The 12,371-nt window shown below is 47.0% G+C and overlaps 1 protein-coding gene across 6 annotated transcripts in view; it reads right to left on the bottom strand.

Annotated features, from left to right (window-relative positions):
- MORC2 (MORC family CW-type zinc finger 2) overlaps positions 1-12,371 on the bottom strand; it is a 597,165-nt gene that overhangs the window by 61,976 nt on the left and 522,818 nt on the right. For 3 of the 6 annotated variants that reach the window (XM_078667274.1, XM_078667275.1, XM_078667276.1), the window contains exon 25: positions 3,680-3,773. In XM_078667274.1, coding sequence (XP_078523400.1) covers positions 3,680-3,773 — 94 coding nt within the window. Of the gene's footprint in view, positions 1-3,670; positions 3,774-12,371 lie in introns of all 6 variants that reach the window. The other 3 variants (XM_078667271.1, XM_078667273.1, XM_078667272.1) reach the window with 1 other exon arrangement.

The following is a 12,371-nucleotide window of genomic DNA, read 5'->3' as shown; positions in this document are numbered from 1 at the left end:
TGGTCCTGACCGTTACCTACCTGTAACATCCCTAAATCTAGTATTTAGGGTCAACCCAGAATCTTGCCTCCTCAGACAAGTACCGACCAAGAAGAAGAGAAGAAGAATGACTGAAGAGCCATGCTGAAACTAAGAAGAGGAGAATGCCCACTGACTTGGCCCAGATCTATTGGCCTGTCCTCACCTCGAACCTGCAACATCGAAATCCCGGTGTGTCCTGCAACCAGCAACCTCAAGAACCCAGAGGACCTGCCCTGCCTTCAACAAGAAAAAATGTCTCCAGTGAGCACCAGATTTGCTCATCAACAGACCATGGCTCCGGCCAAATCTGCGAGTCTGCACCACTTTGCACCCATCGCCTACGGCCTGAGTTCGAGTGCACAACACCCAGGGGAGGGCTCCCCAGTGATCCTGACCAGATATCTGGTGATCTCTGAACTGCCTCAAATCTCCAAGCAAAGCCTGCAGCCTCTTTCTGGAGGATCCTCTCCACCCCCGACCGCAACCAGAGCTAGTAAGAAAACCCGATGCCTAAAGACACCCCTGCACTCGACGCCCCACAGCATTCCAACTTACCTCTCCAATGAGTGGTCACCTCTAGGAGATCTCCATCCCTGAAGCTGCAGTCTTTGTTGCAACCGAAGAATCCACACTGAAAACAACAGGGCACCCAGCGCTAAAACAGCACCCCTCACCTAGCCGCCACAGCGCCGCTGCAGGTGTGCTTTGGGTGCTAACTCAGATCACCCTTGCTCTAAGCCTAACTCCAGGAGCTTTGCTCCCACAACCCTGTGGCTTGTCAGTAGCCACCAACCGGAAGCCCCTATCCCCCATTGGATAACATTGGGCCTCAGCACTCTGCACGCAGCCGCCCAAGTGCCGCTGAGGGTGCTTTGAGAGTGCATCCTTGACCCTCAAACAATCAATCAATCATCTCATTTGTAAAGCGCACTACTTACCCGTGAGGGTCTCAAGGCGCTGGGGGTGGGAGGTGCTGCTACTGCTCGAAAAGCCTGGTCTTGAGGAGTCTCCTGAAGGACAGCAGGTCCTGGGTCTGCCGTAGCGGTGGCGGCAAGGTGGGAGAACGATCTGCCGCCGGAGGTCGTTCTTCGGATGCAGGGGAGCGGAGCTGGCGGGTGGGGGTGTAGAAGCTGAGGCATCTGTTGAGGTACATTGGTCCGGTGTTGTGGAGTGCCTTGTGTGCGTGGGTGAGGAGCTTGAAGGGGATCCTCTTGTTGACAGGGAGCCAGTGCAGGTCTCTCAGGTGGGGTGTGAGGTGGCTGGGGAACCCTAGTTCTAACCCCAGAATACCAACTCCCACAAACTTGTACTTACCTGTGAACCAATAACTCAATTTCCTTCCATAGGATTGCATTCACTGCTTTTTCCTAAAAATTGTTCTAAGTGTGGAGTGGGTTTTGTGTGAAACATTGAAAAACTGCAAAACTGCTTTACTTACCTTTTCTCTAAGAAATGTCCCAGTGTGATATCTCGGTATATCACACTGAGTAGAAAAAGTAATCCATAAAGTAATGTGTAAAATATTCAAAAGTAATCTAACAGTAATTTCCACTGCATTGAAGATTTACAAACCTGTAACAAAGTCATTTTCATTCAGCTTGCTTGTATTGTTTAAACTGCCTTGAAAAGTACCATTTACACTTACCTGTACCAGGCTTGCCTGGTTCTAGAAAATAAATATAACTAAATAATATTTTTATACAAATCAAATTGGTCCGAGTTCAGTCTTTGAGTTTGTGATATCATTTGCTGATTGAGTGGATAGAACAAATGCTTAACAGTACCCTCTGATAAAGCCTTACTATTCACCCACTCTACCACAAATAGAGAGTAAGGTGCCATCTACTTTTACCTCTGCCTACCTTTGGGGTCCCTGGGAGTCTGTGCACACTATAGCTCATTTTGGTACAGTATATACAAAGCCAGCTTCCTACGCTCCCTAATGAGTTGTAACAAGCTTTATGGCGATTCCTTGAGGTGTTGAAGGTGAATTGTGAACAGGCTTTATGAGGTGTGTAATGCTGTATCATTTTGAATAGAGAGATGGATAGGTTTATTGTGGAAGGGTGTTATGATATGGCATGATTGGGTATGATGATGTCACATGTGGAGATGTTGAGTAATGCAGCGTATTAAATCATGCTAATTTGGAGAGGCAGTAGTGACTTTATGGTAGTCTTGTGAGGGTGGGATTGTCAAAGGTTTCTGCGGTGTCTGATATGTTGTAAGAAAAGTATGTGGTTGTCAGCTGGCGTCCAATGATGGGGTGGCTGGGGAGCAGTATTGTTTGATGGGGTGGCTATGTGTGGTGTGGTATGCTGAATTAAGAAGAATGATAGTGTGGTCTATTAAGTTATGGTCTAAATGAGGTAGACCATAGGTGAGTGTGACAGATTAGAGAAAAATACTATTCCATAAACACTGGGTGTAATAAGAACACTCAGTATGGAACTGAAGCGTACAGTGTACAACAGCGAAAAAAGGTGAACTAACAAGGGAGCAAAAGGCATAGGGTGTGATAGGGGAGTGTTGTCTGGAGCGGATCTCACTCTGCAAACTTGGGTGAGAAGAGGTTCAATGGTGAAGATGCAGTCCTGAAACAAGGTGACATAGGACTGAACTCTGGATACCCAGTCTGCTGAACCATATGAAAACTTGATTATAGACCATGACAACCAGTCAAGGCATTCACCTTAATCCCAAAGGTCTAAGGGTGTACACACGCTTTGACTCAATGCATTTGTTTCTCTGCTGACAGTTCAGAGTTCAATTCAGAACAGATGCTAAAGTTCCGCAGAAAGACATCAGAATAGTGATATGTGGAGCTCTCCATTGAAGACAATGGTGCAGTAGTAAGCTTTGGCCTGCTGCCATTGAAATGTCAGTTCCCAAATCCACAATCTCTGATTCTCCCTCTCTCCTGCTCTCATAAGGACATCTGGAGCTGTGTAGTGGAGCGAAGGAGAGAGAAGCTGTGCTATGATAATGCAAAATAGTTCCTCGTCCTCTTCTCATGGCTCACAGTCACAAAGCTGCAGTATGGGAAAGCCTCCCAAAGCAGTCTCTCTCAGCCATGTCAATTGTGACAAAGCCACTAAACAGAACTGAGGAATAGGGAGGGCCTTCACAAACATACCCTCACTTTCTTTCACAGCCCCTTGTATTCATTCATTTCAATTATGCATGCGCCTGGCACAAACTCAACAGCCGGAGCTCTGAAAGAAGAGAGATGAAAGCTTTTAAGACCACCAGAGTTTTTATACCCCTAGTTTCTCGATGGAGGTTTCTTTTTGTCAATTAAGTAGATATTCAATTAGAACTCAAGTCTGCTGCAGTGGGATACAATGACTCTTAAAACCCAGCTCCCATGTTATTGCCTATCATCTAGGCTTGACCTTTATCTAAGGGCAAACCAACAAGGTTGGCTTTAATGGTTGGCACAATTTGTTGCACCAGTCTTTAAGATTAACAAAAGAACAATCTGAAGCACTGGTTTGTTTTCACCTTTGCTAGGTTTTAGAATCTGTTAAGTTCCAGTAATATACACAGAGAACATAAAACATATATTAATGTTAAGCATAATGATATCTGCATACGGGCATACAAAAACATACTCCATCTAGAAATCAACATAATTTGTGTTACTTACTAAACTTACCAGAGGAAAGGCTGTCAGTTCTTCAGCACTCATGGTACTTAGTTCACTTTTGGAAATCGGAAAATTTGGAGGCAAGAAATACCGTAAACAGTTTCTGAAATAGGAAACAAACAGAAAATACATATGAAGTAATGTGTCATCCTTTTTTGTCAGAAGTGTTTGTCAGGAAAGAACAAGTTACTTACCTTCAAAAACACCTCTTCTGGTAGAGCCTTTATCTAACCTCAGATTCCTAAACTTGTGAATTCCCCCAGGCACCAGAATGGATCCTGAGAATTTTGATATAAATTCCCTCACACGTTAATAGCTGGCGTTGTGCAGCTGGGTCCCACTCAGATATGACATTGGGGCCACTATATCTACCCCACCTCCGTGTGCTGACATCAATTTCTTTCTAATCTCTGTGAGCGCAGTGGGATGAAGAGCACATACAAATCAGAATATGCCATTGTGAAGATCACTAGATTGGGATGTTATGAATGGACTGTGTAGGAAGCTGGTTCTGTGTATACCATATCAAAGTAAGGTATAGTGTGCACAGAGTTCATATACCCAAAGGTATAGCAGAGGCTAAAGAAGATAATACCTTACTCTCTTTTGTGGTTGAGCAGTCCGGTTTATCAGAGGGTAGTGTTAAGCACTTGCTGCATACACTCAGGCAAGAAATGATGTCACACACTCAAAGGCTGAACCCAGACCAATTGTTTGTATAAAAAGTTATTTCGTTGTTTTATTTCTAGAACAAAGATTTACTTAGTAGCATGTAAGTTATACTTTTCATAATACTGAGAGCAATGGTTTTGTAGGAACAGTTACATTGCTTTTACAGTGGAGAAAACGGTTTGTAAGCTGTTCAGAAACCCTAGAAATTACTGTCAGATTACTTTGTTGTTACTTTTTTAGTTTGGCATGAAACAAACTACTAACACAGTTTAAAGCAACACAAGTCTTCAGCAAACAAGTTATCTCTTTTGAAGGCACAAAGTTACTTTTGTTGCAGTACAAAACAGTTCAACACTTAAAAGATTTTTCAGAGAAAACAAACCACACAATACCAAAGAGAAAACCAAAGTGTTAGGTCTACAGGCAAATAAACTGTTTTGGATAAGGAGTTTTGGGGGTTAGAACCAAGGCTCCCCAATGATCAGGGTGGCACTCAAGGGGCACCATCAGAAGCACCAGGGCGGTCGGTTGCAGAGTGCCAATGTTAGCCAATGGAGCACCTCGGTTGAGGGCTGCTCACAGCAGGTCACTCGGTCTTGGAAGTCAAGCTCCTGGGGTTACGGTGAGGGCAACAGGTGTCCCAGGATAGCACCACGTCCACACCACCAGCAGCGCAGGGGTGGCAGGGTGCTCAGGTGTTGGAAGGTCAATGCTTTCCTATGGAGGATGTTGGTCGAGGAAAAGGACTGAGAGCTGGATGGAGCCAGAAGACTCGTCAGAGTTCTATGTGGTAAAAGTTAACAAGTCCTGCTCTTGTTGGACCTCTGGACTACTGGATGGTGGCTCCAAAACGTGGTCAGATTTGAATCCCTCAACAACTTTGGTGACCACGCAGGTTGCGGACTCTGTAGAGTTGAAGTACTGCAGAAGGGCATCACGCCCCTTGCATGGAGCAGAGGTGCTTTCGTCATGGTCTCAGTCACAGGCTACAATACCAATATTGGTTGGACCACAAAAACTGGCTGCAGCACGTAGGGGCAGAACGTATAGTTTCTTACCGGAGTAGTTTTGCAGCTTGAAGACTTTCAGGATTCACTATGCTGTGCATTATTCCACCATCTAGTGGTTGGGTCCGGAATTGTAGTCTTTTTTCTCTTTTTTTTTTCTTTCGTGGCCCAGGTGGGCGTTGACAACCCCCAATTTGGTGTCTTTCCTGACGTCGGCGCACTTCCTGCGGAAGCTCCCACCTTTGGTAGCCATCTTCGGATTCTTTTTTCTTTTCTTGTGTTATTGTTTTTCCTCTAATTTCTTAATTCTTGTCAATTTTTTAATCCCCTTCCTCCTTTCTCATCTTTCTGGCGGAGGAGGGTGGGTTTGCTAGTAAATCCAGAAAGTCTTCAAGCTGCAAAACTACACCGACAGGTAAGAAACTATACATTTTGCAGCGTGAATCTTTCTGGATTCACTATGTTGTGCATAGACTTTGTAGCGGTTTGTCCTTATTGTGGTGGCTGGGTGTAAGAGGAGCACTGGTTACTGAAAATTTGCTGTAAGACCTTCTGTCCCACTTGCGCTTCCTTGTTCATTTGAATATCCACACAGTAGTGCTTCGTGAACGTGTGCACTGAAGACCATGTTGCAGCTTGACAAATGTCTTGAATTCGTGTGTTAGCTAGAAATGCAATTGTTGCTCCTTTCTTCCTCGTTGAGTGAGCATGAGCTGCTCCTTCTAACTATTGCCCAGATTGTTTGTGGCATAGTTGTATGGTTTGTGCAATCCATCGTGCAATGTTATTCTTGGTAACGGACCGTCCCAAGAAACTGCTTGCGAAGGAAACAAAGAGCTGCTTGTGTTTCTGCACTCCTTTGTTCTTTCTTTGTAGTGCATTACTGCCCTTCTGGCGTCGAGTGTATGCAGCACTCTTTCTGTGCTTGTATTTGGTTTTTGGAAAAAACTAGATATTTCGATTGTTTGGCTGATGTGGAACCGGGATACCACCTTCGGCATGAAGTGTGGGTCTGTTCTCATTACAATCCTATCATTGTGTATCTACAGGTATGGTTCTTGAAGTGTTAGAGCCTGCAACTCACTTAATCTCCGTAGTGATGCGATAGCTACTAAGAAGGCCTTCTTTAGTGTGAGCATGTTGTGAGAAGTTGGCCTGATGTGCAGTGCTCACTATTCTAGTGATCACTATATATCAGTCCAAACAACCCTTATTGATGATTGGTTGTAAGTCAACCTTATAGACCAGCTATCCTAGTAGCATGGATACGAGCAGTCTAAGGCTACCAGCTGTTTTACCATCACATTACCCCTTGAACACCCAGTGAAAGGACACCACACAAGTTGTTATGAAAATAAACAGTGTATTTATTTATAACAAGACTACCCTGGCTCTTTATGAGACAGGGAGCTAAGCACACAACAAAACTCTTACGAAAATACTTTTAAGTTAACACGTTACACAAATGCCCGAGGGGCACGAAAAACCATATACGCTAAAAGTGGAATGCGAATTACTAGCAGGTAAGTAACAGTTCTAATAGGCTTTGGAATCGCTAGGACTGGACTAGGGAATCGTTAGATTATTACTAGGAGGCCCAGGGGACTCGGGTGCAGAGTGTGCACTCTCACGCGGGATGCGGGACAAAGTCTATGGAAGCTAGAATTCACAGAGTTAGTGTTCACGGGCGAACCCGACCTGGTAGGAAGAAAACGACAGTGGATCCTGACCCTTGGATAGTGAGGCTATGCTGGGACACCGGAGTGCCGAAGTTACCTAGCCCAGGGGCTGCAGCTGCATAGGTCTGAAAAGACGTCGGGGATCTCGTTGCCGGACCAGGAGCCTGGAAGGAAGAAGTTGCTGGCAGGCGACCAGTGAAGAAAAGTTCGATGGATCCAAGCCTGGATCAAGGAAGAAGAAAACCTGAAAGCAGAGGGGACCAAGTTCTTGAATCACTAGCCAGTGATTAAGTGGGCACCAGGATGGCACCGGGCGAAGTCACCGCAGTCAGGTGAGTGGGCGCTGCTGGGCTCTGCAGTCTCTCGGACCAGGAGGCGTTGTCGGCGACCAGGATGGAGGTGCGAGCTCTGTCCCACGAAGGATGAAGTCGTTGGCGTCGAAGTTACCCAGGATTGGGCAACAAGCCTTGGCTAATTCAAGCCCACGCGGTGGACTCAAAATGGCGTCTTGAGTGGACCAGGAGGGTCCGGGGTGCTCCTCTTCTGGAAGGGAGCAAGGGCCAGTCTGGAGCAACCAGACCAGCAGCAGAAATGTCGTCGGGCATCGTCAGGAAGGCCACAAGCCAACGGGCTAGTAGCCAAACAACGCGGTGAGCAGCGGAAAGCAGAAGGGCCCCACGCAGATCGTGGAGATGCTGGGGGGCTGCACTTCGGAGCTGGAGCTGCTCAGAGTCGGGGCTTCTCGGACCCCAAAGCACTCACCAGTAGATTACTCGGCGGGCTTGCTGGAAAGAAGTCGTGCAGTCTTGCAGATGGCCGGTCCCTTGAGGTCTCGTCGCACCCACGGTTCTCAGCTGGGCTGTAGAGGTGGGTAGAGGTCAGAGGTGCCAGGGAAGCCGGTTCTCGTCGAGCTGGGCAGTCGGATTCCGGAGGAAGGACTTACAGCAGACCGCAGTGTTCTTAGATGGTGCCTGCGGATGCAGGGTGACTACTCCTTAGTCACAAGGGAGGAATCTTAGGAAGAAGTCTTGAGTTCCTTTCGTGGAAAGTAGTTTCAGGATTCAAAGATGATCCGATTTGGAAGGGGGCCAGTCTCTACCTTTATCTGGGAAAAGGGGGCTGGCACGCGACTAGGTCCTGCCCTATGGGTGGGACCAGGAGGGGGGTGGTTACACCCACTTCCTTGGCGGGCTTTTCCCCAGGCCAGGGGCTGGAGTGCCCCTGGAACTGGTTCCAGCCAGCCTATGCACAGTGAGCACCGGGGTGCCACGTGCAGTCACCTTCCTCTAAAGCCCTGCCTACCTACAATACACAAAACCCTGTCTGGGACGGTGCTGGCACCGCCCCTGGCAGGAAACCCTTTGTCCTTATCTCCTGCTCTGGGAGGACTCCCAGCAGCAGGAGGGAAGACTTGTGTCTCGGTGGCAGCATCCATTTTGTGGATGCTAAGGCTCTGTCTGACTTTTAACCGGGTTATAGGTTACATGCATGTCGTGTCCCTCTAGAAGGGTGGAATGCTAACCCCGTCGCCAGAATTGGCGAGGGGTTAGTATTCCAATTCGTATGACACCTTACTCGACATGTTTTGATAAAGCGATACCAGAGTTGGCACATAACCGCGAGGATTATAATGCACTTAAGAGTATATGGTATGCGATATCATGGAAACGGCTAAGGGATGGATCCCGAAAGCCGCAGACAGGCTCAGCTCATGCCAGAGCACCATCTCACACGATTCCAAGCACTCTGCCTTCAGGATTGTTAAGGCCTGCCATAGGAGTGACTGATAGGAGATCTGTGTGTCCATTTTAGGGTTAGATATAGGTATACTATATCTAAAGCAAAGGGTGAGTACACCACCTTGCCCCAGCTGTCGTGCAGCCAGTTGTGTCAGTTTTAGTTAGTCAATCCAGGGGTGGCATAATACATGCTTCAGCCCCTGGGAGACTTCTGGGTGCACCTCAGCCCTGGGTACAGGGACTTGGAGAGGGCCCAGTGCCAATTCAGTACCTGAGTACAATTTGGATAGAGAGAACAGCTAGGCTGTGGGTCTGATTAGCAGGCCCACAGCCAGGGAAAGTCGTAAACCAGTGCAGCAAAAAGCAAAAATCTGGGTGATCATAGGATTGCAGACCCTACTCTCCTACACATGTGCAGTGTAACCTTGTGCATGGGCTCGAATGGTGCCTTCATCAATTGTGTCAGTACGTTGAGGTTCCATGCTGGTGCTGGCGTTCTGTTTGGAAGTGCGATCCTCTACGCCCTTCCAGAAATCTCTTTACGACTTGAAAGGTGAAGAAGCTCTTCCCAGTTTCACCTCTAGTATAAGCCACAATCGCCGCTAAGTGTACCTTTAGGGATTTGTAGCTTAGTTTGCTTTGCAGCAGATGCGTTAAGTATTTTAGCACTGCTGATTCCCTTGTGATTTTTCTTTGCAAATTCTCCCTAATGCACCATTCTGAGAATCTCTTCCATTTTGCTACGTAGCATTTCCTTGTGGTAGGCCTTCTTGCCTTCCTGAGCACTGCCATTGTGCTAGCTGGTATCTTGAGGTGTGCAAACTCTAGGTCTTCAGGAGCCAAGCCGCCAGGCTGAGGCTCTCTGGCTCTGGGTGTAGCACCCTTCCGTTCTGCATTGTTAACAGGTCCCTTCCGTTTGGGAATTTATGCGCTGGTGCCTGCGCCATCTCCACATCTTGCGAGAACCATGACTGTCTGGCCCACTGAGGTACTATCAGTATTAGTGTCATGTTGCTGATCCCGCATTTGCTGAGTACCCTGTGTATCAGTGGGATCAGGAGAAAAGCGTATGCAAATGTCTTTGACCAACTTATCCATAGCGCATTCCCTTGTGACAGATGGTCTGGTTGTCTGGATGCGAAGTGTTGGCATTTTGCATTCTGGTGTGTTGCAAATAGGTCTATTTGCGGTAATCCCCACTTTCAGAATACCTTCTGTAATTCCTGTTTGTTGATCTCCCATTCGTGTGATGCTGACGTCTGCCTGCTGAGTCTGTCTGCCTCCACGTTGTCCTTCCCTGGGAGATGTATTGCTAGTTGGTCTATCCTTAGTGGGATGGCCCATGACCATATCTCCTGTGCTATGCTTGATAGCGCCACTGACTGCGTCCCACCCTGCTTGTTGATGTAGAAGAACTATAGTTACTTACCTGTAAACTGTGGTTCTCCAGTATTGGTGTCTTTCATAGATTCACATGCTTGAATATCCCCCGTCGTCGAAGTGGGAGTCCCACGGTACACAAAATAGCAGTCATATATGCATGTATACATGAAAAATAGAACTAATAAAAATATACATACATATAGTGCAGTAAATTGTAAATTCTAAAAGTACCATAGAACATAATAGGCCCATTGAAAAGCCTAAGGGAGAACTCACTTTAGTAGCATATCTGAGTCATTATGTGTTGGATCACATTCCAGCCAATCAGGCTGTAGCCTCCTCTAGAACCTTCTCCTCAGAAGCCCAAGTCCTCAGATTTTCGTAGCACAGAGTAAGTAAAAGTGCCTGAGGAGAAAGAGAGCCTCTGAGGGGAGGATGGGAGGGTCGCATGTGAATCTATGAAAGACACCAATACTGGAGAACCACAGTTTACAGGTAAGTAACTATAGTTCTTCTCCAGTATTAGGGGTGTCTTTCATAGATTCACATGCTTGAATAGAGTAGAAAGCAGTAAAAACATCACAGGAGTCATAAAGGTAATACATCAAGCAAAGAAGGTAAATATATATATATATGGTAATATGCACTAAATACCAAAACATAATTATGAAAAAACCTTTATGACTGGAGGCGGGTAGCAACAGAGGCTCACCTTTACTGGAAAAGATTCCGCAGCACCGCTTGACCCACTGCCGCATCCGCGGCGTCTGTTGATTGCAGGCAGTAGTGCTTAGTAAAAGTATGGCTGCTCGACCAAGTAGCAGCTCTGCAGATCTGGCGTAAGGGTACCCCCGCAAAAAGGGCAGCCGAAGTAGACACTGCTCTAGTTGAATGAGCTCGAACAGGAGCAGGAAGGGGCTTTCCAGCCCGTTGGTGGCAGAAGGATATGGTAGATGAGATCCACCTGGTAAAAGTCTGCTTGGTAACAGGTTGTCCTTTGCAAGTTGGACCATATGCCATAAACAATTGATCCGATTTTCTGATAGGTGCAGTTCGTTGAATGTAGAATTTGAGACAACGTTTCAAATCTAATGAATGCAATGACCGCTCAGCTGGAGTTTGCGGAGCAGGAAAGAAAGTCTTCAGAAGTACAGGTTCGTTGAGATGAAAGTCACTGGGAACCTTCGGGATGAACTTAGGATTAGTTCGTAATGTCACGGCCTCGTTGGAGAATTTTAGGAAAGGAGGCTGTATGGTAAACGCCTGGATGTCACTGACACGTCTTGAGGACGTTAAGGCGAGTAAGAGAGCAACTTTCCACGTGAGAAATTTAAGAGTTGCCGAGTGAATAGGTTCAAATGGTGGTAGAAGTAGTTGAGACAAGACCAAATTCAAGCGCCAGGCAGGCGGAGGGCGACGGATAGGTGGAAACATCCTAAAAAGGCCCTTGTAAAATTGTTTAATGATCCTTGAAGAACATAAAGATGTGGAACCATCATGGCGGAAACGGGAAATCGCCGCCAGAAACACTTTAAGAGTTGAGTGGGACAGACCTGATTTTGCCAGGGATAAAAAGAAAGGTAAAATTCGTTCAGGTTTTGCAGTCATTGGGTCCAAATCCTTGGTGCGGCACCAGACACAGAAACGTTTCCACTTGAGTTGGTACGTTTTTATGGTGGAGGGTGCGCGAGCCCGCGCTAACACCTCCCTGCAGTCCTTGTCAATAGTTAAACGTGCAAATTCATTGTACTCAGGTTCCAGGCATGGAGTTGAAGGTATGCTGGATCCGGATGACAAATTAGTCCCTGCTGCATCGTGAGGAGGTGCGGCAGAGGATGGAGTGGCAACGGATCGGACTGCGAGAAGAGGAGCAGGTCCGTGAACCATGGACGTCTCGGCCACTTGGGTGCGATCAGGATGATGCGACAAGGTTGGAACCTCATCCTGTGTAACAATCGAGGGATCAGAGGAAGTGGAGGCAAAGCATAGATGAAATCGTTCGACCAATCGATCGAAAATGCATTCCCGCTCGACTCTCTGTGGGGATGCCGACTTGCAAAGCGTGGGCATTTCTTGTTGACAGCAGTCGCGAAAAGATCCATCCGTGGCTGGCCCCACCGCCGGAAGATGTACTCGACCGTGGGCTGATTGAGTTCCCACTCGTGATTGTCTGATGATGCTCGGCTGAGAGAATCCGCCAGAACATTGGCCACACCTGGCA

The sequence above is a fragment of the Lissotriton helveticus genome, chromosome 11 (assembly GCF_964261635.1).
Source record: "Lissotriton helveticus chromosome 11, aLisHel1.1, whole genome shotgun sequence".
Taxonomy (NCBI): domain Eukaryota; kingdom Metazoa; phylum Chordata; class Amphibia; order Caudata; family Salamandridae; genus Lissotriton; species Lissotriton helveticus.
Note: the sequence above shows the minus strand (reverse complement) of the source record. Positions and strands in the feature narration are given on the sequence as shown.